The following is a 27,500-nucleotide window of genomic DNA, read 5'->3' as shown; positions in this document are numbered from 1 at the left end:
ATCAGTTTTGAGAAGGTGGTTGTCGTTGTTTTTGTTGTCGAAATGAATTAATTATAATCGATAATTAAATGGACAATTATCTAATTAATTAATTAATTAATTGATTGATTAATTAATTGATTAATTAATGGTATCAAAGGCTCGACCGATCTTGGAGAAGGCCATTGCGATCGATCCTGAACACCTTGAGGCAGTGCTCTTGCTGGCCAGGGTTTATGAGAATTCTAACAACTGCCAAGCTGCCATTAACCTGTTAGTTAGTTGGGAAAATACGTGTATGTGTGTGTTTTTGTGTGTGTGATTGTGTATGTTTGTGTGTTTGTTTGTGTGTGTGCTCGTGTGTGTTTGTGAATGTGTTTAAGTGTGTGCGTGTATTTTTGTGTGTGTTCGCGTGTGTGTGTGTTTGTTTGTGTGTGTTTGTGTGTGTGTGTGTATGTGTGTGTGTGTGTGTGTGTGTGTGTGTGTGGTGCCGTGTTGTTGTTAACTAGAGGAGGCAGATCCAAATCTTACCCATTGCACTTTTTTGTGTGTTTTTATGAGCATACATAGCCGTGTTTTATTCTTTTTGGTTTTCATGCATTTTATATGTGTAAGCGTTAATGTTTTTTTTAATAAAATGAAACTGCTTAAAATTAAACCAATGTACGTGTGTCTGTGTGTTTTGCTGTGTGTATGCGCGCGTGTGTATGCGCGCGTGTGCGTGCGTGTGTATGCGCGCGTGTGCGTGCGTGTGTGTGCGTATGCGTCCATTTATCTAATGTATTGGCTGACCTTGACCTGCCTGCAGATTAGAGCAATGTTCACCAAAGCAGCCTTCCCTGAGGTACCACAAGATGATGGCGAACCTGCTCATTAAGCTGAAGAACAAGATGAAGGCTCTCGATCATTCCATCACAGCCAAGAGGTTGCCCTGTTTTTTTTTATTTTTCCATATTTCTTGTTTTTTGCTATGTAGTTTTCTGTAAAAAGCGCTTAGTTGCTTGCATAAATTTTTTTTACTTAATTGCTATTAAACTTTCGAGAGTGCGTGTGTGTGAGTGTGTGTGAGTGAGTGTGTATGTGTTTTTCTTTCTATTTTATTTTTTTTTATTCTGCGAATTCCATTTATTATTAATATTTCAGTATTAGTAAACAAACGATGGTTTTGTAACAAATTCTAACAAATTTCAACATAAATTTGATCTCAGTCAATTCTAAGAGATCTAAGAAAGCTTTTGAACAATCCACTAAAAACTCGTCTGATATATCTGAATTTGAATTTGCATTCTTTCAGAATTTGCATTCTAGAAAGTCAAAAAAATAAATTTGATGAAATGTTATTTGCATGTCTGCCTGCATCATGCCATTTCAGATTGGAACCCCTAGTGACGAAAGGTTCCATATGTAAGACCAGTGAGATACCTTTGCGATTCTATCTGTCATCTGATGAAGATACACTGGACGGGGAAGTAAATAAGTCTAATAATGACGATGATGATGATAATGATTCTATTGAGTGGGTGGAAGAATGATTGAAGTGCTTGGCTGAGTAGTTGGATGGGCGGTTGGTTGGTTTAGTTGGTCGGTTGGCTGGCTGAACAGATTGTTGGCTAGCTGGCTGGTTGGTTGATGCATTGATTGATTAGTTGATTGATTGAATGATTGAATAAATGAATGAATGAATGATTGATTGATTGGCTGGTTGATTGATTGATTGATTGATTGATTGATTGATTGATTGATTGATTGATTGATTGATTGATTGATTGATTGATTGATTGATTGATTGATTGATTGATTGATTGATTGATCGATCGATCGATCGATCGATCGATTGATTGATTGATTGATTGATTGATTGATCGATCGATCGATTGATTGATCGATCGATCGATCGATTGATCGATCGATTGAACAATGTGTGGATTGTGAACAAAGAATCGCACTGACATCAATAGTTAAGGCCTTACATAGGATGGTTAAAAATCTATACAATAAATTCATATGAACGTTGTACTCTCTCTAAAGCACCGTGTTGTTATTTAAGATTGCGCGCACAGCTATGGCCTAAAGTCACGACCATAGGTATAAAAACCAGTTACTACACTTATGCCACTAGACAACTAACATAAATAAATAGATATTTTCTGTGATTGTTCAAATGTTCATTATCGAACATGGATATAATATATATATTATATAATTATATCCATGTTATCAAATCCAAAAAGCTTTTACTCTTTTGGTTTTATTGGTTTGTACAATAATTGTGATTTGCAAAAAGGAGGTGTTTATTTTCGTTTAAAGTCAGTTTACAATATTCGGTGCCGGGGTTTTTTAGCTTAAGGTTTTTGAATTATAAATAAATTTTGTGTGTTTGTATGTGTGTGTTTCGGGAAAATGAAAGTTCAAATTTAATTTAGAAATTTGGTTCATATGGTAGACAGCTTAAAATTAAGTTTTCCAGCAAATAGGTGGATGCGTTCGTATTGAGGCTTCGTAGCGGAATAACTAAATAAAGAGAGGCATCGAGTTTTAGGAAATGGAAAATTTATTGAGGGCTTTTGAAAAACTCGGTCAGTTAAAATAAAATGTCGTTTGCCGGTCGCTGAATCATGTTTCAGTGATTGGACGGACGTCGATAAATTTGAAATTATTTTAAACGTCCTAAGAACAGTCAAACATCTTGGTTTTCAAGAAGACAAGCCAATCATTTCAAATTAGACTGTTTGGGACCTTTTATAATGCTATCCTTATTCAATGAGAAGCTGATTTAAAGGCTCAGAGCACACGATTATACTATGCATACGACATCCTTCATTGCGATCTTTGGTTATCATTTAATTACAATGTCCTTTCTAGAGGCAAAAAAATGTTTATCAGCTCGTGTTGGGAACACAGAGCATTGACAGTACTTAATACAAATCTTCTAGTTTTTTTTATGGGAGGATTGGGAACGTTTCTATCTACGTAATGAATCAATCATTTTTTTGTCTGCGCTTTTGGAGATTGTACGAAAAAGCGCTATATAATTTTTCTAATAATTATAATAATTATTTTCTAATTAATTATAATTGTTATTTTTGAATTGCCTATCCAGAAAACCAACTTGGGTGACTTCAGTTTAGGTATTTTGGACGGCAGCTTCATGAACGATGTCTCAGACAATTTGGCCTCCTTTTCCTGATGTCTCTTCTAGATTTTATTCCGACTTGCATTTTTTTTTTATAAATTTCTGGTCTATTTTATTTCAAAATAAACTTTATTTCTATTTCACGAACTTGTTGCTGGTGTGTGTGTGTGCGTGCGTGCCTGTATTGTACAGTCGTACGTTTGTATTATAACTCTTTTATGGATACATTTCTATTTAAACGAAATAAAATTGTCCGACGTACGGTTAAAATTAGATTAAAAATATCATTTTTATGAACTTCTGGAAATCAAACTCCAACAACGAAACCCATTTAGATCTAGTTTATTTGCGCTAATAAACATAGATTGAAGGGTAACGCAACTACTACGCAGTAGAGTAACGCAATTTGAATGGTAGGAACATGGATATATCTATAAATATAATATATATATATATCTCTATAGGTTGGACTCGCTTAAATGTTAAACCCGTCAGCGGATGCACAATTTACAACATCACCGTCTTTATCCAATTGCGTGTTTCTCCAGTTTCAACTTTAATTCCCCAAAAAATAACAAAAATATTTATTTGATAGCAAACATATCTATAACATTAATCAATATTGTATTCTGTATATAAACGATAACAAATAACGAAAACGAAGTAGAATAATCTTCGACATACTTCAAACGCATGAGAATCAAGTCTGTGTACAATCATTTGCAGTAAGTGTTAATGTAATAAAATTAAAATGATATTGAGAATACAGTACAGTAAAAAAATTCCAAAGCTCATTTCTTCTGCCATGCAACTTGTATATAAGCAATTTTATATTTTTTTCATGTCTTTTTTATTTCAAGTTAGCAATCTAATTTTCTGGGTGGACTGCCAAAGGTTGTCGGTGCCCATGTTATCGTTCTCGATATGTTTGACGCCGATAATTGTTGTTGTTGTTGTTGCTGCTGCTGCTGTTGTGGTTGCTGTTGTTGCCGTTCGTCATGCTTTGTTATGCTTGAGTTCTGTGATTCTAAAGTTGATTAGCGGATTTTCGACATAATGTTAAATAATGGAACGAAAAACAGCTAGAATATGACACTCATAAGGGTTGAACATACGAGGATCAAACCCACAAACAGACAAACAAACACACATTCACAAACAAACGAACGAACACACACACAAACAAACAAGATAGACACACAAACCAGACAGACAGACAGACAGGGACTAACTATTCCTAGCCATAGCAATTTGAATCTCCCTGTCGCTATCTTCAATAGATTGGAGACAGTAGCAGCAGTCGATCCAGGGGCAGCAGTAGCAGGCGCAGCAGCAGAGGAACATGAGTCGTCTGCCAAGCAACCTAAAGAAGCCGTCGTCTGGCGGGTTAACGTCGTAACCCAATCTCACCAGTACCTCATATCGTTCGAGAAGGACTCGTCTGTTTGTGTTCGTTTGGTTGGTTTGTCGCACGAATGATACCATCCTCGACCAATGCAACCTCTGTCACTCACCAAACCATACTACTCAACATTTTCTCAAATGCCCTACCAATCCAACCCCCCACCCCCTCACTGTCGCTGACCTTTGAGCCATCCAGGTGATCGCGGTTCGATTTCCAAATATTTAAATTAATTAACTAGGCACCCCCAACCAGGCGAGATACAACAACAGCAACAATCGCAACCGTAAAAACAAACAACAACACATCTACCAGCAACAAACGTTACAACAACTGCTACCACTTAACAGCAACCGCAACCGCAACAAACCTGTCTCCAGAGACAAGAGCGACCAGCATGAGGCAGAATATTAGAAGAATTACGAAGGCAGAGATGCTAACAATGAGAACAGTTCTCGTCGGCATAGACCTCATGTAGTACAAGTCAAACATGCCCTCACAATTTATCAGCATCTCCTTTTCCTTCTCTTCAAAACTCTCGTAATAATCGTCGTCGTCATCTCTCTCCAAGTTCCCGATCTCGCCACTCGTCGCATCATCTCCAAAGAACAGCGAATCTTTTTCGATGACGTCATTGTCGGATAAATAGATCACGTGACTGTTGGGGTCCTCGGCAGACGATCTGGCAAGTTTGGGTGGAGGTGGCAGTTGTTGTTGGGCTGGCAGTAATGGTGGTGGTGGTGGTACTTGCGCTGGTGGTGGTGGTAGTGGCTGCGATATGTTCTGGTCGCTGATGTAGTCGATGTATACAGCAGCCGTTTGTTGTTGTTGTTGCTGTGGTTGTTGTTGCTGTGGTTGTTGTTGTTGTTGTTGTTGTTGCTGCTGCGGTTGTTGTGGTCGACTGATGGCATGAGTTTGTTGATCCTCAACAAAAAATGATTGTGGTTGATTTTGTTGTTGTGGTTGCTGTGGTTGTTGTTGCTGTGGTTGTTGTTGTGGTTGTTGTTGCTGCTGCGGTTGTTGTGGTCGACTGATGAAATGAGTTTGTTGATCCTTAACAAAAAAAGATTGTGGTTGCTTTTGTTGTTGCTGTGGTTGTTGTTGTTGTGGTTGTTGTTGTTGTTGTTGTTGTTGTTGTTGCAGTTGTGAATCTTGCGGTTGTTGCTGAGCCGAAGAGGGCTGTTGGACTAAAGACGGGTTTGCTGTGAATGAAATCAGATGGATTGATGAACTCGCTAAACAATAGTAAAAACTATCCAAATATTAAATCATGAATAACAACGATCACAAGAGAAAAATAGTGGATGACGTAACAAGTGAACGAGTTAACTCAACCGGTAGAAGCGCCGTGCTTTGCAATATTAATGCGCACTTACATTGTTCAAACACTGTCTGCGCTTTCCTCTTAAAGAAAATCATACGCTTCGTTAGTATGGCGCAATGATTGTGGATGCATGTATTAAAATAAATAACAAAAATAACAACAACAACAGTAGCAGTAACAGTAACTACTACAGCTGTTACCCACATACATACACACATACACACGCACACACACACACACACACACACACACACACATGCACACACGCACGCACGCACACAAACAACACACGCGCGCACGCACACAACACGCACACACTCACCAAACTGACAGAACCGTCCGTAGTATCCAATGAAACACAAGCAGAAGACATCTTCATCGCCGTCAATTTTTGACCTGTCTTGGTAGCACGAACCTCTGGCACTGCACAACTTGTTGTCACACTTTTCCAACTGGCCACTCGGGTAGGGCTCTATCTTGATGTTATCTTTCAATATGGTCAAACTCTTGATGCTGTTGATGTTGTTGTATGTTTTGGAGTTGTTGTTGTTGCTGTTGTTGGCGCTGTTAACATTTATATTGGAGTGGTTATTGCTGTTGTTGTTGCTGCTATTGTTGTTGTTGTTGTTGTTGTTGTTGTTGTTGTTGTAGTTGTTGATGTCATTGTCGTCATCGATGTTATTTACGTCACTGTTGATGTCTTGATTGTTGTTAGTGTTGCTGATACCTTGGTTGTTGCTGCTACTACTAATAATGATGTTGTTGTTATTGTTGTTGTTGATTTTGGTTGAGGATGAATTATTATCATCAATCCCGTCGAAAGGAACGTCAATCATTGATAATAAAGAAACATTTCCCGGAAGCTTGCTAATGTCATCCAAGCGGAACGTATTGTAACCCATTGTGCCATCACCAATGTTGTTGTTGCTGTTGTCAACAATTTGATTGATGTCATTATTAATGTCGTTGTTGTAATAAAGTTCAAGGTCATTTTTATTGCTAATGTATCCACTTTCATCTTTAGAATCACCGGTTTCATCGTCACCACCACCACCACCACCACCACCACCACCATCGCTGACGTCAGTGTTACTACTATCATCCCCACCACCGCCACCATCGTCGACGTCGTCGTCATCATCGTCATTCTGTTTATTCTTTTGAGTGATGATATCATTAGATAGCATGATATCATTTTGAATTAATTCGCTATCATCGTCGTCATCGTCTTTGCCGTGTATCTCATTCTCGTCCTTATTATCACTAGTAATTTCATAATTGTCTTCATCGTTGTTGTCGTTGTTGTCGTTGTTGTTGTTGCTGCTGCTGCTGTATTCTCGGATGATTTTATTGTATCTGTTACCAGCGTCAGCATAATTGTCGTCGTTGCTGATGTTGTTGTTGATGTTGTTGTTGTTGATGTTGTTGTTGATGTTGTTGTTGATGTTGTTGTTGTTGTTGTTGTTGTCGTTATTGGTATTAGAAATCGATGTTTTTGTTGATGTTGTTGTTTTGATGGCTTCTTTTGATGATGATGATGAGGATGAAGAAGATGAAGATGATGATGATGATAGCATGGAATTTTTTAACTTATCCATAAACCATTTCTGAACGAACAACACTTCTTTTGTTTTGTTCATTTTCGCTTGAGAATCGAGAACTGGTTGTTGCTGCAACTGTTGTTGTTGGCGTTGTTGTTGCAAGAACTGTTTTTGCTGCTCGATGAGTCTCTGTTGATGCAGCCGTTGCTGTAATAGTTGCTGTTGAAACAATTGTTGCTGCAGTTTGGCGTTTAGCTGTTGTTGTTTTTGTTTTTTGAGTTTGTTGCGCAACCGTCTGCCAGAGTGTCTGCGACGTGTTTTGGGACTCAGTAAGATTTTGTCTAACTGTGCTTGGAACTGTTGCTGTATGCGCTGCTGTAATGAGTCATGTTCGTTTATTTTGTTGTGTTTGTCGTGGCTCAATTGTTGTAGTTGTTGTTGTAGCTGCTTCTCTGGTGGTTGCTGTAATTGTTCGAGTATTTGATAATGTTGTTGTGGTTGTTGAAGCTGCTGTTGTTGAGATTGTTGTTGTAACTGTTGGAGTGGCTGAATTTGTTGAGGTTTTTGTGGTAGATGCTGGGATTGAATCTGTTTCGGTCGCGATTCTTGTTGAGACTGTTGAAGAAGTTGCTGTGGTTGAAGCTGTGGTTGTTGTTGTTGCTGTTGAAATTGTTCCGGCAACTTCTGCCCAACTTGTTTTGGTTGTTCTGGATCACCTGACAGATCAATCATTTGCTGATCTGCAACAATCAGTAAAGAAGACGTTATTTCGATTGACGTCATCATAGTTTTTGTAGTTGTGGGTTGTATTGTTGTGAGTTGTGTTGTTGTGGTGAATTGTTTTGTTGTACTTGAAGTAGTAGTTGCATCTTTTATTGATGTTTCAATAACTTTTGTAGCACTACGGCTAGATGTGTTTAAACTGGTAGTAGTAGTTGTTGTAGTAGCGATAGCAGCTTTAGAAGCGGTAGTAGAACTAGTTGTAGTAGTAGTAGTAAAGGCGGCGGTGGTAGAAGTAGTAATGGTAGTAGTTGTGTTTGCCGTTTTTGATGATGAAGACGACGAAGAAGAAGTTAATGACATATTGCCATTTTTGTCTTTGTTATTTATATTGGGCAAAACATTCAATGAAATTGTCATTGTTTTCGTTGTTGTTGATGTTGTTGATGTTGTTGTTGATGTTGTTGTTATTGATGATGATGTTGTTGATGATGTTGTTGATGTTGTTGTTTTGGGCTTTCTGAAATTAACTGCAACTCTTGAAATGATAAAAAATACATTATCAGGTTCTTGCGTTGTGGCATCTGCCATGTTTTGCTCCAGCCTCAAAAAGATGCTCATTGGTGATGGTGTTTTTGTCGTTGTTGGTAGTTGAAATTGCGAAATTGCTGTTTTTCTGAAAGTAGTTGTTGTCACCGTTGTTATTGTTGTTGTTGATGTATTTGTAAAAGTAGTAGTTGTAGTTGCTGCTGTGACGGCAATAGTAGCAGCAGTTGTTGTGCTTGTTGTTGTGGTGGTGGCAGTAGTAGGCGAATTATTTGCTTTTTGAGTTGTTTTGTTTGAAAAGCTGTGAGTTTGATTACCTGGTAGAGAATGAATTGGTGATGGTTTTGTTGATGACGTAATCGTTGTCGTCATCATTGTATTTATATACGTCATCACTCTTGCGGTGGCTACGATCGATTTTGTTGTTGTTGAGTTTGTGGAAACTGTGCTGAATTTTGCACGTGACGTTGTTGACGATGACGGTGATAACGTTTCGGTTAACGACGATGACGTCATCGTCGTTAATGGTGATGATGATGATGATGAGGATGATGATGAGGAGGATGATGAGGATGAATTAGGAAATATTTTTTCATCGTTATATACGTTTTTCAGGTCAATATCGAATTCTTCCTTGATGTCCAGCTCACCATTTTGTCGAAATAGTTTTTGGAGATGTTGTTTAAGCTGTCGTTGTTTAAGTTGAAGTTCTTTTTGTCGTTGTTCATTTTGCTGTTGTGAATACTGCCTACCGAGGGTTTCATGTACTGGTGGCTGTTGTTGTTGTTGTTGTTGATCCCCATACTGTGGTAGGTACTGTTGTGAAGATGTTTGTTGTGGCTGGAGGAAATGTTTAAAATCACCTTTATGGAGGTAACTGTAGTCTGGTTGGCTGTCAACCAGAAGCTGGTATGAGTTTTGCTGGTGAGGTTCAATGTTTTTGTAGAGATTGTTGTTGTTAGTCGCAAATTTCTGTGCATGTTGTTGCTGATGTTGTTGCTGATTTTGTTGATTCAAATGTTGCTGTTGCTGCTGCTGGTAAAGCTCTTGTTGTTTAGTGAGTTGTTGCTGTTGTTGTTGCAAAAATTGTTGTTGCCGCAACAACTCTTGCTCGGATTGTTGTAACAGATCCGAGATTTCTGTGTTGAGATTTTTATTATGGTTCATACTTACGTTTGATTCTTTTTTGTTAGACTGGTTTTGAAGATAAAATTGTTGTTGTTGTGGAAGTTGTTGTAGTTGAATTTGTTGTCGTTCAAGTTGTAGTGATTGCGGTTGTTGTGGTTGTTGTGATTCCAATTGTTCCTGCTCCTCTTGTTTTCTATGATCATCCTGCAATATGTAAACAATATCTGTTTCAAATTGCTGTGGCTGTAGTTGTAGCTGTTGTGGTACTTGTAGTTGTTCTAGTGGCGGTTGTTGCTGTTGCAGTAGTTGCTGATATTGTTGCAGCTGCTGTGGTGATTTCTGCAAAGTTTGCATATTTATATCAATAGATCGTTTTCTTCTGCGAACCAACTCACGTTCTGCTTGTTGTTGCTGCCTCTCGCTCAGGTGGTGCAGTTGTTGTTCCAGTCTTTTCAGTTTATCTTTTTGTTGTTGTTTTTGTTGCTGTTGTTTGAGGATGATCTCCAGCATTTCCAAATCTTGTTGCTGTTGTAGTCGCTCCAGTTCCTGTCTCTGCATCAGTTGGTTCAGCTTCCTCAGCCTCTTGTTCTTCTGCCTGCGCAGATTCGAGTAGACGTGTTCCCGTTCGAAGAGTCTCTTCATCTTGCGTTGCTGCTGAAGTAGGTCCTGCTGGTTGTTTAGCAGTTTCTCGTGCATCATTTTGTAGTCCAGCGCATTCAACTGCCTTTCGTTTCTCTTGAGGAGAAGTTTCATTTTATCCTGGAGGATGTGATTCATCTGCAACCTCTCTCTCAGATTCGAAATGTGGCTCTGCATGGCTGACATCATCCTCTTCCTCTTCATCCTCTTCTCCGTCAGCTCCTTCTGCCACCGCTCTTGCTCCAGTCGTCGTTGGCGTTGTTCGTTGAGGTGCTGCACCAGTAACCTCAGCTCCCGTTCCAACTTCTCTTCTTGTTCAATTTCGTGGATTCGCTGAACTTCTTGCTGTTCTTTGATTTGTTGTAGAAGTTCCTTGTGTTGTTGCAGGCTGTTGTTCTGCAGGTTTTGTTGCTGTTTTTGTTGCTCCAAGTTTTCCATTGATTCTAATTTTTTTTCATGTTCTCCCTGTCTCTCTTGATGTTGTTCTTTATTTTGTTGTTGTTGTTGTTGTTGTTGTGCTTGTTTTAGTAGAGCTTGTTGTTCGTGCTGTTGCAGTGGTAAGGCCTGTTGTTGTTGTTGGTCACCTACCGGTTGTTGTTGTTGTTGTTGTTGTTTTTGTAAGTCTTGTTGTTGTTTTTGTTGTGGTTGAGCTTGTTGTTGTTGCTTGGATTGTTGTTGGTCCTGTTGTTGGGTATCTTTTTGTTGTTGTTCTTTCGATTGTTGGCTTTTTGTTTTTTGTTGTTGTTGCTCCTGCTGTTGTTGATTTTTTGGTGAAGTAGTCGTTGAAGTTTCGTTGGATGAACGTCTAAAAATATTTCTTTTGTAGACGACTTGTACAACGTCATTGTCGTTCAGCTTCTTTCTCTGAAGATTGAAATCCAACGAGTGTCGTTGTTTTGATAGCATCTGTTGCCGTTGTAGTTGTTGCTGTTGTAGTTGCTGTCGTTGTAGTTGCTGTCGTTGCTTTGGCTGTCGTGCCTGTCTACTTCCAACTTTTCCATTCAACCGATCCACTCCATCAGAGGTAGGTCTAAGCAACCCATAGACTTCAACGTTTGGTTCATGTACATTGGCAATTTGATATCTTCGATTCGATGATGATGAAGGTGTCGACGACCATGGTGGTGGCGTCTGTTCGTGCTCGTTTTGGCGTCTGATCTGAAGTTGTGCATCGAATTTTTCTGGCATTTTTTGAGAGAATTTCATTGATTCTCTTTGTAACGAATGAAGTTTCTCAAAACCAAACTTGGGATAGGAGCCAACCAAATTATTCCCGGTTTCATTGTTATTAAGTTTTATTGAATTACTATCCGCCCTACATGTTGCAGACAAGCAGAGAGAGATAAATAATGAGATAGTGACTGAATGAATTCTCGATATTTTACAGAACATCGTCTTTACATTGCTTAAAGCTCATAGGGGAGAAAAAGGTTTGGTAGTTGGATTTTTTTGAAATATTGAAAAATATTGAAAATTATATTTTAATTACTAATAAACAATAATCAGTACTCATTATAGACAAAATTGTTAACAAGTTAGTTAATTAACCAAACTCAGAAATCATAAAGACAACTTAGCGCCAGTCAAAAAACAGTTAAAACATCTAGCTAAGGAGCGCATTTCAAAATATTTACACTAATCAAATCTTGTAAACAATGTGACGTTTTAAATATTTAAGAATTGCCAAAATACTGAGAATTCTTACCTGAGTGATTATTTCATCATTTTTCTTTCAACACAAGGCGAATGGTACCAACTAAGGTTCATTCATTTTTTTGCGAGAAATTACTAGAACAAGAAACTGTAACAGAACACAATGGTTGAAAAGCTTAGTGACAAAGTTACGTAGTGGAAGAGTTGATGAAAATGATAATAATTTACAGCTGACATGACGCTAGTTTCATTAAAATCCCTCATTAAAAATCAATAAACTGTTCGATGTTATCCAATTGTTTCAATGTTACTAAACGGAAAACCGAGTTAGCTCAGTCGGTGGAAGTACCATGGATTGCGTTGTTATTACTACCCGTGCCAAACTCAAAGACCCCGTGCGTGAATAAGTTTTCCGGCTTAATCATATTCTTTTCCTCCATTGCTAAATACATGACGACGAAACGCTCGAGTACTAGCGTGATTTGTGAGATGAATTACTTTTAACAAAAATTTCCTAAAACGCAGATATTACATACAATACCAGAAACTGTAATCTACATAAATACCATAAATACTCCCAGTACATTCTTTGAACCATTTTTCTACAACTGAATTAAAATACATGTACCATCCTTTCGTGAAAGATAAGAGTCACAAATTATCATTCGCATCGCTCGTCGTTGTTCTAACATATAACTCAGATAACATATTTGCAGATTTTCAATTTTATTATCATTATAACTGCGATATATTTACATTATATATATATATATATATATATATATATGTGTGTGTGTGTGTGTAAATATATAACCACATAATAATACCATACGATATAGTAATGTTGATGTGATTCATTACACTAAGTTTCAGTAAAAAAATGTGATTCCTTACATTGCATTGCATTTACATTAACCGAGATGTTCACCTATTTGTGTTTGCCAAACAAAAATTATGTTATAATAATAATAATAACAATAATGACGATAATAATAATAAATAACAACAATAATAACAACAAGACTAGTCGAAGAGACTGTTAAAAATGAAATGAGACAGGAAAATGATTATAATTAATTGATTAATTAAAATTAACTTAATAAGCTAATTAATTGGTTAATTAAACTTCCGGGGAAATAAAATCCAACGCACGGAGTTAATACTGAAAATATTCAAATGAAATTATCAATCAATCAATCAATTAACCAACCAAGCCATTAATCAATCAATTAATTAATTAATCCACTAATCAATCAATCATTTAATCCACTAATTAATCAAACAAACAATTAATCCACTAATCAATCAATCAATCAATCAATCAATCCACTAATCAATCAATCAATTAACCCACTAATTAATTAATCAAATAAATTATGTAAATTAAAAAAGAATTAAACAAGAAAAAAGAGAAATAATATTAAACAGAAAATCAAGCGAGTATTAATTAGCGTACCAAAAAACATGACATTTTCATATTATTTATGTTATCATCTTTATCGTCGCTTGGTCAGAACGGAGACAGAACGGAGAAAAACATCAGATTGCTTTTATTTACTGCATCTTCATTCATTCAATCATTCATTCGTTCGTTCTATCAATCATTCAATCGATCAATCATTCATTCACTCATTTTTCTATCTATCCATCCAGCCATCCATTCAGTTATTCATTCATTCGTTCGTTCGGTTTTATAGGCATCAAATGGTCCATAATTTAAAGATTCAATCAATCAATCAATCAATCATTCAATCAATCAACCAATCAATCAATCATTCAACCAATCAATCAATAAAGAAATACAGACGAAATAACACTCGAGCGTAAAAATTTCAAATTAATAATAAATTAATATGGTCCGGTTCCAATTTAAAATTTAAATACAAATTAAAAGACGTTAAAACACGTTAAGATATATATATATATATATATATATATATATATATATATATATATATATATATATATATATATTATACAACGCTCGCTCGCACACGCACAAACGCTCGCACGCACAAACACACATAAATAATATATACATCATATTATATTATGACGAAATTTTGCATTTTTATTTAGTAGGTATATACTAATGTATAAAAATGTATAAAGGTGTATGTATGTGTACATGCGCGCGTGTGTATATATATATATATATATATATATATATATATGTATATATATATATAAATGTGTGTGTGTGTGTGAGAGAGAGAAAAACAGACAGAGAGAGAAAGAAAGAAAGAGAGAAAGAAAGAGAGGTGAATATAAGCTAACTGTACAAAGTGACTAACGATGAGTGATGAAAGAAAATTAAATCAGACTAAAAGAAATCCAACCTCCCATCACAATCACATCATCCTTTATTCGTCATCATCATGAACCTCATCATCATTCTCATCATCATCATCCTTTTCTGTTTCTACGGATTCTATGGTGTTTTTTTTATTAACAGAGATAACCGTCGCCATCATCATCATCATCGCCACCATCACCACCATCATCATCATCATCTGCGATCTCAAACTACATATACAATAATAATCACCATAATATTAAGAGTCATCAATGGAGTCATCGACATCACCCTCATCTCTATTTTCTTCATCTTTATCTCCTCATCATCATAGGCACACACACACACACACACACACACACACACAAATACATAGACACATAAACACACATATACACACACACACAATCATAAAAACGTATATACAATATATATATATATATATATATATATATATATATATATATATATATATGCGAATAAGGCCTAAATGTCATTGGTGCAACAATTTATCAACTATTACGCTTATTGCTCGATTGTAAGGATGGATGGATGGTTACTTCGTCTTCAGCTGCTCTTAAACAGCACAAACATAATAACAGCAATATAGATAAATAGATGAATTAATTGATTTAAATTAAATTAAAATTAATTTAACACTATGAGCACGCGAGATTAAGATCTAGCTTACACACGCACATACACAAGCACACACACACGCACATCCACACACTTTGACAGTAACATGTGTAATGATGAATAAATGATGATGATGAACTAATGGTGAATGAATGGTGAACCAAATTGGGGTTAAGATTGACGATGACGACTAAGATGATGATGACGAAGATAGTAATAAATAAAATGAAAATGTTAATGATGATGGTGATGATGGTGATAGACATGATGATGATGATGGTGATAGACATGATGATGATGATGATGATGATGGTGATAGACATGATGATGATGATGATGATGATGGTGATAGACATGATGATGATGATGATGGTGATAGACATGATGATGATGATTATGATGATGGTGATAGACATGATGATGATGATTATGATGATGGTGATAGACATGATGATGATGATGATGGTGATAATGAAGACGACGATGATGACGATAGCCATTACGTAGAGGTAATTGACCTGATAGAGGACAAAGAGTGAATTACGTTGTGTAAAATATGAATTTCTACGCCTCAGATAACTAAATAAAATGCTACATCGCAGTTTCTAATAGCAGTTTCATCGGCCTGACTGACGAGTTGACTTTAAAAAACTCCGAAACAAGATGCAAATTACACACACGCGCGCGCACACACACAGTCACACGCACGCACGCACATACTCACACATGTTATTACGCTTCTATTATATTTTTTAAAGTCCAATCGCACTCACTCACTCACTCACTCACTCAATCACTCATTCATTCAATCAATCACTCAATCAATCGATCAATCAAAAACTTGAACAAATAAACAAATGGAATTTCAACCTCCATGCATCAGAAAGAATATCTATCGATCAGCCATAGGAATTATTAAACAGTGATGACGAAGATGATGATGATGATGACAAAGATAATGATGATGATGACAAAGGTTATGATGACGATGATGATACTGGAGATGCAGATGATGATGAGGAGGAGGAAGAAGATAGTAAAAATGATGACGACGATGATGAAACTGAAAATGACGAAGGTTATCAAATATAAAGCTCAAAGTCAAAAGAGCAACATACTACTACCAAGCACACTACACACACACGCACACACACACACGTTCATCACACACACACGCGCTCACGAACACGCACATCTCACACACATTCACACACACACATATAGAATGAAAAATGGATAAATTAATTACCATCAATGATAAACTAGCAAAATCATAACTACCAACATGTAAGAAGTTACAAACCAGGCAAACGTGCCAAAGAACAAACAAGCAAACAAACAAACAAACAAACAAACAAACACTCAAGCTCATTCCTCAAACAAATCAATAACAATTTCTTTGTCCCCAATAACCACTTTCAAAAAAATAATAATACTCCATAGATGTTCAATTAAATGAAGTTTAATCCCAAATCTGATTGAGTGACATTCGTAAGCACCGCCCACAGCTGCGTGCCTTCATATGTGGAAACCGGTTTGAGATATTTAAATGGCAAGGCATGTTCACTGGAGACACGTAGTCAGGTGTGTGTGTGTATGTGCGTGCGTGTGTATGTGCGAGATTGTGTGTGTGTGTGTGATAGATAGATAAATAGAGAGATAAAGAGATAGATAGATAGATAGATAGATAGATAGATAGATAGATAGATAGATAGATAGATAGATAGATAGATAGACAGACAGACAGACAGACAGTGTAACGATGATGATGAGAACGATGAAGATAGTGAAATAATAGAGCGCTAACAACAATGATAACAACAATTTTAACTGTTATAATTATTAATAACAATTAAGTGATACTTTGAATTGGATCTAGGTAAATTTTAACGACGTTTCAAAGCATTGCCTGGTTGGTAAGCAGGGATATGTGAGCAGGTTACCTAACCGACACTTGAATAAAAACAAAAAAAATGAACGATAAATAACCATAATAATAATAATAAAAAACCATAACAATAATAACCATAATAATAACAATAATATTAATAATAATAATGAATAATTTTTCGATCAAAATACGTAGAAGTATACAACAATAATGTGACTTGCTGACTGACTACAAAGATGATGATAGGTAAATAAATAAATAAATATATATAAATATATGTATATATATATATATATATATATATATATATATATATATCGAAAAATTATAACATAAATAATTATAACATAAATAATTATAACAATAATAAATATTATTATTATGATTTTAATCAACACCAACGACAACGACGACGAATAAGATGGTGGAAAAAAATAATCAAAAGAAGCTACTATCACATTTGTTCATGTAGATAAAAATGCTATTATTATTATTACTATTAACATTGTTATAATAAAAGTAATAATTTATTCATCCCCCCATTCATTCATCCATCCATCCATTCATTCATACATTCATTCATTCATCCACCCATTCATCCATTCATTCATTCATTCATTCATAAGACGACGATGATGATGATGGTGATGTGTGGTTGATGATTGTTAGAGAATGAGTAAAAATGTACAACGACAGTGATGATGACGATAACGTCGGTTAAAACGATGACAACAAAGATCACACATTCTCGCAGATTATGAAGATCATGGTAACGACGACGACGATGACGTCATTCACAGCGTCCGAGATGGCGATGATGACGACGAAAATGGCGGCCAGATGACGACGATGACGATGCCGACGATGACAAAGTGGGTAGGATCAACTCCCCGGATGTTCGGGGCACGACCTACTGACCTTGAACCAGCCATCAATGCACCTGGTAGAGGATGATGATGAAATGAAACGTATATGATGAAGGTGATGATGAAGAAGGTGATGAAGAAGATGATTACGGTTAAGATGATATTATCAATTCATATTTAACACACACACTCACTCACTCACACACACACACACACATACACACACACTATCAGAATAAATATAAATTATCAAGAACTCATAAAGAAACACAAAAATAATTATTATAACTATAATTATTATTATTATTATAAATATTATTATTAACTTCATCACACTGTAATACACTACGATGATAGGAAAGCATGAGTTGGACAGAATTGCTATCAATTAACATAGAAGTGATTCACCAAATTCCATGAAAAACTAAAGAACGAATGGATGAATGAATGAATGAATGAACCAAATACTAAATTAAAAAAATGATTCATTGAATGAATGAATGAATGAATGAATGAATGAATAAATGAATGAATGAATGAATGAATGAAATGTACACATCAAACAAACAGAAAGATGAATTAAAAATGTAATAAAGAATTGAAAAAATGAAATTATTTACACACAAATACGGCAACAAAAAATGTTTGTATGTGTAACCAACAAACCACCAAACAAACAATTGAATGACTAGATGATAAAAATGAACAAACAGGCAAATGAATGAACGAATAAATGAATGAACGAACGAATGAATGCACGAATGAATGAAAAACAAATATAAAAAAGAAAGCCAAACCAACTTTTTATGGTAAACGCATAGACAAGGAAGTCGAGCTATGTGGTCACCCTGACTCATGTCATCCAAACATATTGGGCATTCGCCGCGGTCCTCAAGTAAAATGTCATCTGCATGTGTGTTTGCATGTGTGTGTGCGTGTGTTCATGTGTGCTTTTTGCATGTATGTGTGTGTATGTATATATATATATATGTATATATATATATATATATATATATATATATATATATATATATGTGTGTGTGTGTGTGTGTGTTTGTTTGTAAACGACCATTAAAACATAACTGGCAATTAATTCACCATGGTCTTCCAGTACTATATCATCTCTATTTAAATGCATGAATGTTTGTATGCGTGAATGAATGTTTGTATGTTTGTAAGTAAGTGTGTATATGTGTGTTTATGCATGTATCTGTAGCATCCTTTGTAAGATATAAGTTGTGGTAGAAATTTTTGTGTGTTTTTATAGATGTGTGTATATGTATGAAACTGTACGTGAGTATGTGTATAGATGTTTGTGTGTGTGTATTTGTGTGTATTTGTGTGTGTGTGAGACACATATAATAACACCCACCATAATAACATTTAGTAGTGAGTAAGGAGAAAAAAATATCTAAGACATAAAGACATACAATCAAGTATAATGTAAAAACAGACCAATTGAAATTAATGAAACCAAAAATTTTTTTCATGACTTGAATCTCTAAATTTTTATAAAAGCCCTTGAGAGAGAAAGAAAGAGAGAGAAGGAGAGAGAGAGAAAGAGAGAGAAAGATAGAGAGAGAGAGAAAGAGTGGAATGCTAATTTTGAGGACAGCTAACAAATTTGCTTACATCAATAAGAACAACATTGATAAAGATAACACCTTAGACATATATAGATGGTATCAACACCTATGACACAATTACAACATTAAAGTCATTAAAACATGAAACAATATTAACAAAAATAACATCAACAACAACATAAATAACATCAACATCTAAAACACAGCGTTAGTAAAGCCAAAATGACATGATAAAATATATAATAAAAACTATATGAAGAAGTTGATGATGAAGACGATGATGATATCAATGATGATGATGATGATGGTGATGGAGGAAAAAGATGAACAAACCATTGTAGCTGATTTTAGGTTTAGTAATACACATGACTAGGTGACATTCAATGTCATCTGCCTGAATGACTTTATGACATACTGGGCACTTTAAAGCTGTGTGTGTCATTTTTTGTATGTGTGTGTATGTTTTTGTATGTGTGTGTATGTTTATGTATGTGTGTGTATTTTTTGTATGTGTGTTAGTTGTGTATGTTTGTGTATGTGTTCTTATTAAAAATTTATCTTTAAAAAATCAAATGATACGAAAGTTTCAAATAGTTCAAAGAGGAGAGGTTCAACTTAACCAAAAACCAAAAAATGAATTGAAGAAAATTAAATTGAAGAAAATTAAATTGAAGAAAATTAAGTAGCAAGTTTAATTAACAGAGTATAAAATATAAATAAACCAAGCCATTTAGTTTAACAAAAATTAAATGAACATTAATTAATTAATTATAAATTATATTTTAAACAGCAATGACAATGAGAAAACGGGAATGACAAACATTGTAATGCCAGCCAAGGCAATGAACTGTTAGTCGGTCCCACCATGGACCTCCTTCTCAACCTCTCGTCCCCAGACGAACTCTCCACGTTGCTACTATTACTATTACTGCTGCTGTTGTGGCTGAGGTTGTTGTGGTTGTTGTGGATGCCACTGGACGATGAGTGGGATAGAGACGAAGAAGTTACTGCATTCCTTTGAAGCAAGCCTTCGGCGAAACTCCGCGTCCTCGGCCGATTGGCACTCACCTGCAATGCGGCCAGACTGGCTGCTGGATTTTGAGTCCGACGTACGATGGCGAATTGTTGGTTGTTGATGGGATTCACTGCCCGGCCGATGATAATAGACTCGCTAGCCGAACTCGACGAACCGGTGCCACGAACGTCCGTACTAGGTTTCGCCCCCATCGTCAATTTGTTTTTTAGTTTTGTTATATAATGCGCGTTTTAAAAATTCAAAAAAACTCCGCGTATGTAACCGAGTCTAACTTGATAAGAACGCTCATCTCGTAAAAAATAAAAACAAAGACCCCATTGTGATCTATGTTGCTTTCTTATATAATGCGCAAAAAACCAAAAAACAAATTATATAGCGCTCTCGAAAAATAACACTACGTACGGTCGAACAGCCAGACGCGTAATGAAAATAAAATCGAACAAAAGTCTCTTCACAAGCTTTTTAATACTTCAATACATATTTACAACGCAATTTATTTGCGACTTATTGCGTCACAAACTTAACGATAAAAATTTCGCACATCCATTACGAAAAAGTGAAAGTTCAAATGATTTCTTAAATAAGGCACAGGAAACATAAAGTGCCGAGTGGCTGGCTGACCGATAATAAGAATAGACAAGATGAAACAAAGTGAGAATAAAATTAGAATCACAATTACGCCAGATATGATGAATACAATTTGTTCAACATGCTCAGGACAAGTGTCCAAATGTCTGCCAAACTTAATTCCATGAAGATGTTCTCAAAAAATAAAGATGTATAATTTTCAAACAAAAAAAATTATGTACAACGATGAGGATAATAAACTGCTTACATAAAATTCCTAACTAACAACCGAAACTAAATAACATCTTCAAAATTCCAAGGTATGCACATCTCCCCTTCGACGGTGACCGTGTAAAACTGACCAATCCTAAGCCAGATAGACGAAAGATCGAGTTTAAGTGCCCTGGTATCAACCAATCGTATGAGTCTCCGACAACACGTGACCATCTGTTGGCGCGTGATACTGGAGTCACGGAGGAGGGCTTGCAGGCCTAGCATGGACTGGCAGAGGCTGATCGTTGATTCGTCGGATAACTGACATCTGTTTTGATATGTCGGGTTAGATTATGTTAATATATTCATTGATTATGTTAATTACCTACGTTTTTGTTGTTGATAACTTTTATGACAGCAGTGAACTAAAATAACGTGACAAAACAGACCAAAAAAAAACAATGAAACCTTTGAAATTCTTTCTGCATGGATCTTGCCTTATGCGAGTTCTTCTTAATGTAGTCGAAGATTAAAAATGCCGGACAGGAAGTAGGGACCATGATTTGACCTTGCTCCGCCATCAAGATAGGCCCTGTGGCACTTTTAAGAGAGGTCAAGTTCATGACGACGATGATGACGATGCAAAAGATGATGGACGTGTTGGCGATGGTAATTGTGATGATGGCGTCAATGATGATGATGCAGTGATAACATGATGAGGACTACGGTAAAAGTAATGACATGGATGCCAATGAAGATGATTAAGTAAGATTATCGAGATGATATAACGAAACAAGGCTCTTGTGAGCAGGCAAAAGACTGAATATAAGTTTCAGTTACACTTCAATCATATACAAAACTCTATAGGTTTACAAACACGCAAGTAAAACGTTTTTCACACAGTCAACAATCACCCCAACCAACCAACCAGTCACCGACCGACCGACCGACCGACCGACCGACCGACCAACCGACCGACCGCCGACCAACCCAACCAACCAACCAACCAACCAACCAACCAGCCAACAGCAACTACCAACCACTCAACAGTCAACTGCAGGTCGTGAACATCTTCCTTGATATCATCCAAACTCTCCTTCCTATAAGCATGAATGCAATCAATCAAGGCCTTCAGCTGCTGTAGGTAGCTGACAGCTAGTACGACAGACTGTTGTGGCGGTAAAACCTGAATGCCATTCAGAAGAGTCGATAAGGTCTTCTCAAAGTGTGGGATGGCTCGTAACGTCGAGTCGTAATGTGATTGGTTCTTCAGGATCTGTCGTTTGATTGGTCAGTTGCAATTACAAGTGACATTAAGCACATCCTACAAGACAGAAACTATTTTCTGACTGTCTGATTTGATGAGCTAATAAGGTGAAAGGCGAATTGTGAATGGTTTTAATAAGGTGAATTGTGAATGGTCTTAATAAGGTAATTGTGAATGGTTTTAATATGGTGAATTGTGAATGGTCTTAATAAGGTGAATTGTGAATGGTCTTCTTCAAAGTAATTTCAAGTGCATCATCATTCATCATTATCATCACCATCATCATCGTCATCATTGGTGTAACCATCGTCATCATCATTTCTACATCCACATCATCCTCATCATCTTCATCATCATCTACTCACATATTTCCAAGCATCGGATACAGTATCTTGCCTTAGAATGATGTGACCTTCAACCGAGATACCAAGGTCATTCCCGAATACAACTGTCTTCCCTGCCAGTGAATAAACAAAGTAACGGGGTCGGTGCTAATTAGCATAAATTAACATAATTAATTAATAAGTTAACGTGAAGAATATTTCCTCCATAAAGATACGTGTTGTTTAACTAAATTCCGAGATAAAGTTGTTTTGTTTAGCAAAAGTAAGAAACAACGACAACCCTAACCTATGACATTGTACTCCCCACTACCACTAACACCACTGCCACCACCACCACTACCACCACAGATGATTCGACACAAACTCTTGAGGGCTGCACTGTGAGTACTAACGGTCCAACCACTCTGCCATTTGATCTCGGCCAATCCGAAGTCTCGGACCATAATCTCTTGCAACCTCGTTACCTCGTCTCTCATTGGCTGAACTTTCTTCATGTTCTCCCTTGCTTTTTTCAAATTTCTTTTCAGCCACGAACTACGTGCGGGTGACGTGTGTGTGGTGTGTGTGTGTGTGTGTGGAGTGGTGGTTGACTTTTTGGAATGAAATTTATTTACCCGACAAGTACAAAATAGAAACAAATAACATGACAGCAGTAGCAGCAAAATCCTAACAGGCAACAACCAACCAACAAAATTTCCATTATGATGTCTCAAGTAACATTATAACAACAACATCAAACAGCAACAATACCAGTAGCAACAGCGTCAACAACATTTACTCAACGACATCAACAACAACGTATGTAACAACAACAACAAACAAACACCGACAACAACATCCACAACAAACAACACCGACAACAACAACAACAACAAACAACACCGACGACAACGACAGCAGCAGCAGCAGCAACAGCAGCGGACCTAACAGAGTTCTCGTTGTGATGTCTGGTGTGGACGCTGGTGGCACTGTCGTATTGTTGGAAGCGCGGGTTGAACATCTCGCACTCCATCTGCTGAAAGACACGCCACAGCTCCTTGTCAGACGTCCTTGGAAGAAGAAGAACAACAACAATAACAACAACAACAACAACAACAACAACAACAATAATAATAATAATGAGAATAATAGTAATAACAATAAGTAGATGGTGCAGATTATGAAGGCCACATCTATAGACACCTTGTTATTATTTCATCACAAATCAGAGACATCTAATTTTGCTGATCCTAAGAGAGCGCAATTGAACTGTAGAGACATGTTAGTTTATAAGGGGACCGAATTTAGGGGAAGAGGAAAAAACACACATACGCACACACACGCAAACACGCCAACACACACACACACACACACACACACACGCATGCACATACAAACACACACACACACACCATTCCAAGGTAGTAGATTTGTTACAAGAAGAACTTCCAACATGGAAACTGTGCCTGGAGACGCCGATGCTTTCTAGGTAGTCAAGTGGGAGATGGCAGGTGTTCAAAATGTTGCTGATAGTGTCGGTCACATTTGTCGACTGCAAACTTATGTTCACTGTTCGCAGCTCCAGAGCTGGTGGTGTGGCGTGGTGTGGTGTTTATGTCTGATGATGATGATAAATAAGGTGATGAAATGTTGATGATGATGTGGTCATGCGATGAAGTGATTTTGACGTGATGATGAGGGTGATAATGTGGTAATGATGATGTGATGATGATAATGTGATGATGATAATGTGATGATGATAATGTGAGGATGATAATATGATGATGATAATGTGATGATGATAATGCGATGATGATGATGTGATGATGATGATCCGATGATGATAATGATGTGATGATGATAATGTGATGATGGAATATTTACCATTGGACTCATTATTGGTTGATGATGGAAGTTTCCTCAGGTAGAATAGAAGTTTCAGAGGCCTGACTTGCTCGTTGTTGTGCAGCTTGTGGATGTATTCGTTCAATAATTTCAACGACTCCTCATTTATTTTTGCCTTGTTGGTTAGAAGAAGTTTAAAAGTGGATTGAGAATTTTATAAGTTTTTTCTTTGAGTGGTTAAGAATTTAAAAATATATTGAGATATCAGAGTTCATTTTTTTCAAATCATTCTCTCGTTTACTAGTATTAAAATCTTGAAAAAAAAATCAGAAAACTTTTAGTTAATAAATAAATGAAACCTTTTCAAATGTTAATAAACTAGATTAAAATTCAACAGTTTTATGAGCACTAAAATAAAAATCATAAAAAAAATGAAACCTACAAACTTTTTCAATACCATATTTAGAAAATAGGTCAGGATGAACTCTGAAGATGAAAGGCCTTAGGGCAATAGATGTTTCACTTACTGATAAAGATTTTGATCGTCTTGATGGTGCAAAAAACAAAATCGTTGTCAATCGATAATTTGACAGTCTGTGGAGTTAATTTTATTTTTAAAAACTTATAAAATGTTATTCAATTGAGTGTGGATTTAATTAGTATTATCATTTGCTATTGTTCTTTAAATGTAATTGTGTGTAAAAAAATAGAAAACTCAAATGGGAAAAAATGAATTGAAAAAGAAAAAAATACACATAGACAAAAAAATTATTACGGAAATTCCACATAATTATAATACAAAAAAATATCACCTTAGACTTATAGAATGCTTGAATATTTTGGCAAGCAACATCACAGCATTATAGTATAATTATTATAATTTATAATTTTTTATAAATTAAATTATTTTTCAACAATTAATTAATTACATTATATTTTAAAAATAGTTTACAAATATTTTAATTAGTTTTGATGAGCAAGAAACTAAGAAGAAGGTATATATAATAAACCAGTGAAGAAAATTAATTACTTTTAATTACTAGACTAACATAGCAGCACAGTAAAGGATAGTATATTTAGTATTTCAGTAGTATAGGATTCTTAATGAAAGTAATTTATAATAAAAACAATAATTATATCTACATATTATATTATAATGTGTAAATTGAAAAATATTCAGGAATAGATTAATAAAATTTGAGTTTGATTATTATATATTCTATATTGTATTCATTATTCATTTGACAGTCATTATGAGAAGATATGACTCTTTTATGTTTAAAACTTTAATTTAAGTATGGCATGATGTTTCAGTTTCTGTTGGAAAAAAATAATTTCTGTTTCATTCAAGTTAGCAAAGTCATCTGACATCTGACCTGATGATAAAATATAAATGATAAATCTTGTCATATTTTATTAATTTAACTGTTAAAGTGTTAACAGTTATTTTATTGATAATTCTCAATCACTGTTCAATTTATTTATATAATGTACATAATATAATTAAATTAACTTTTATTTACTTTTTTAAACCATCATCTACCATCTCATGTCATTATGATTATTATATTATTTATTATATCATAAATTATTAAATATTATTTTATTATTATTCAATTTCAATAATTAATTATATTAATCAGTCAATTATTTAATTAATTTAAGTATAATGCTATACAAGTATTATTAATTTATTTTCTCTTTAAGTTAAATATTAATATTTAATTAATTTCAAATAAAAAAATTTATAAAATGGAAAAAATTTCTGAATTCATTTTTTTGACAAAACAAACTAGTACTACAACATATTTTATTACTTTTCATGTTTTTATAGGACAGATTAATATTAATTATTAATTAAATTAAAATGTTTGATCAAATTTTTAAATAAAATGTTTTTAAGATTAAAAAATCGCAGTTTTGCTGCAAAACTATAAACCACAAAAAAACCTGAACTATTCGTTCGGTTAATTTGCTGGTTTTTATCAGTACTTTCGGTTTTATCGGTACTTTTAGTAGTCGGGTATTTTTTCACGGTACTAGGAGCATCATTAATTTAATTAATCACAGAAAAAATTATTTTGTCATTTATTTGGAATTTATGTGATAGAATAAAGCTAAAATTTTAAAAGAATTGTCATGGAAATGTTGTAGCCTACAAAATATGAAATGGATTCATCTACGTCTTTATATATTTTTCTGTCACTTGAGAGATTGACTCTATGTAATGAACGTATGACGTCATCATTGCTCTTGTTTTTTTTCTAAGCAAGGTTTAAACTTTAAATTGTAAAAATTACTGTGTCTGTTCGAGTCTGAAACAACGTGAATTACAATGAATGGAAGACTGATGTAACATTCGAATGTGGAATGTCAGTCTGTAAATGCTTTAAAATTGCAGAGACAACTATGTATATTATGCAATCTGTACGTATGTTGTACGGAATTTTAGATATGTATACATCTATCAAACAAAAAAAACATTATATAATGTAGAATCATATAAAACCAAACATTAAAATTTATATAGCAAACAAAATTTTTAACTCAACATAGTGTCATTGATACTGAGACCATAATAAATTAACTGTACAAACTGACAAGTTGAAAGATCTTGTGGACTTATTTTTGACCTAAACTTAACAAAAACAAGAACACAAGAAACAAGTGTATATATATATATATATATATATATATATATATATAACAAATAAATAAATGATTAGGTATATGTATAATAATATATATATATATATATATATATATATATATATATATATATATATATATTTATATATATATGTTTATATATATAATCTATATAAGCATATATTTCAATTATCAATACAATCCTCATTAATAGTCTTTATCAGTTATGGGTTGAATATTTCATTCCAGCCATCAGC

The 27,500-nt window shown here is 35.1% G+C and overlaps 5 protein-coding genes across 5 annotated transcripts in view; 1 reads left to right on the top strand and 4 right to left on the bottom strand.

Moving 5' to 3' along the window:
* The window catches only part of HELRODRAFT_176502 (hypothetical protein), a gene marked incomplete at both ends in the record, with an annotated part of 8,386 nt that extends 5,220 nt beyond the window's left edge, over positions 1–3,166 (top strand). The window contains 5 exons of the mRNA XM_009023855.1: positions 1–15; positions 140–252; positions 788–904; positions 1,274–1,448; positions 3,080–3,166. The exon at positions 1–15 is cut by the window's left edge and continues 36 nt beyond it. Of these exons, the coding sequence (XP_009022103.1) occupies positions 1–15; positions 140–252; positions 788–904; positions 1,274–1,448; positions 3,080–3,166 (507 nt within the window). The remainder of the gene's footprint in view (positions 16–139; positions 253–787; positions 905–1,273; positions 1,449–3,079) is intronic.
* An 806-nt stretch (positions 3,167–3,972) lies between these two features.
* On the bottom strand, positions 3,973–8,162 carry HELRODRAFT_176501 (hypothetical protein; the record flags this gene model as incomplete). Its single annotated transcript, XM_009023854.1, has 4 exons — positions 3,973–4,139; positions 4,345–4,553; positions 4,885–5,716; positions 6,161–8,162. The coding sequence occupies 4 exons, from the start codon at positions 8,160–8,162 to the stop codon at positions 3,973–3,975; spliced, it is 3,210 nt and encodes a 1,069-aa protein (XP_009022102.1).
* Positions 8,163–8,661: 499 nt separating this feature from the next.
* Positions 8,662–12,517, bottom strand: HELRODRAFT_176500 (hypothetical protein; the record flags this gene model as incomplete). The annotated part of the gene is made up of 3 exons (XM_009023853.1): positions 8,662–8,775; positions 9,252–11,593; positions 12,415–12,517. 3 exons carry the CDS (start codon positions 12,515–12,517, stop codon positions 8,662–8,664), a joined length of 2,559 nt encoding a protein of 852 aa, XP_009022101.1.
* Positions 12,518–17,773: 5,256 nt separating this feature from the next.
* On the bottom strand, positions 17,774–19,785 carry HELRODRAFT_83973 (hypothetical protein; the record flags this gene model as incomplete). The annotated part of the gene is made up of 3 exons (XM_009023795.1): positions 17,774–17,831; positions 18,559–18,664; positions 19,677–19,785. The coding sequence occupies 3 exons, from the start codon at positions 19,783–19,785 to the stop codon at positions 17,774–17,776; spliced, it is 273 nt and encodes a 90-aa protein (XP_009022043.1).
* Positions 19,786–20,820: 1,035 nt separating this feature from the next.
* On the bottom strand, positions 20,821–25,472 carry HELRODRAFT_101399 (hypothetical protein). Its single transcript, XM_009023852.1, has 10 exons — positions 25,406–25,472; positions 25,041–25,187; positions 24,634–24,769; positions 24,162–24,336; positions 23,694–23,819; positions 23,057–23,304; positions 22,792–22,883; positions 22,200–22,435; positions 21,626–21,759; positions 20,821–21,485 (listed from the first exon to the last, which is right to left on the bottom strand). Exons 1-10 carry the CDS (start codon positions 25,445–25,447, stop codon positions 21,241–21,243), a joined length of 1,581 nt encoding a protein of 526 aa, XP_009022100.1. The 5' UTR covers positions 25,448–25,472; the 3' UTR covers positions 20,821–21,240.
* Between the last annotated feature and the right edge of the window lie 2,028 nt (positions 25,473–27,500).

The sequence above is a fragment of the Helobdella robusta genome (genome assembly GCF_000326865.2).
Source record: "Helobdella robusta unplaced genomic scaffold HELROscaffold_38, whole genome shotgun sequence".
Classification (NCBI taxonomy): Eukaryota; Metazoa; Annelida; class Clitellata; order Rhynchobdellida; family Glossiphoniidae; genus Helobdella; species Helobdella robusta.
The sequence above is the reverse complement of the archived record's forward strand: the minus strand, read 5'-3'. Positions and strand labels throughout refer to the sequence as shown.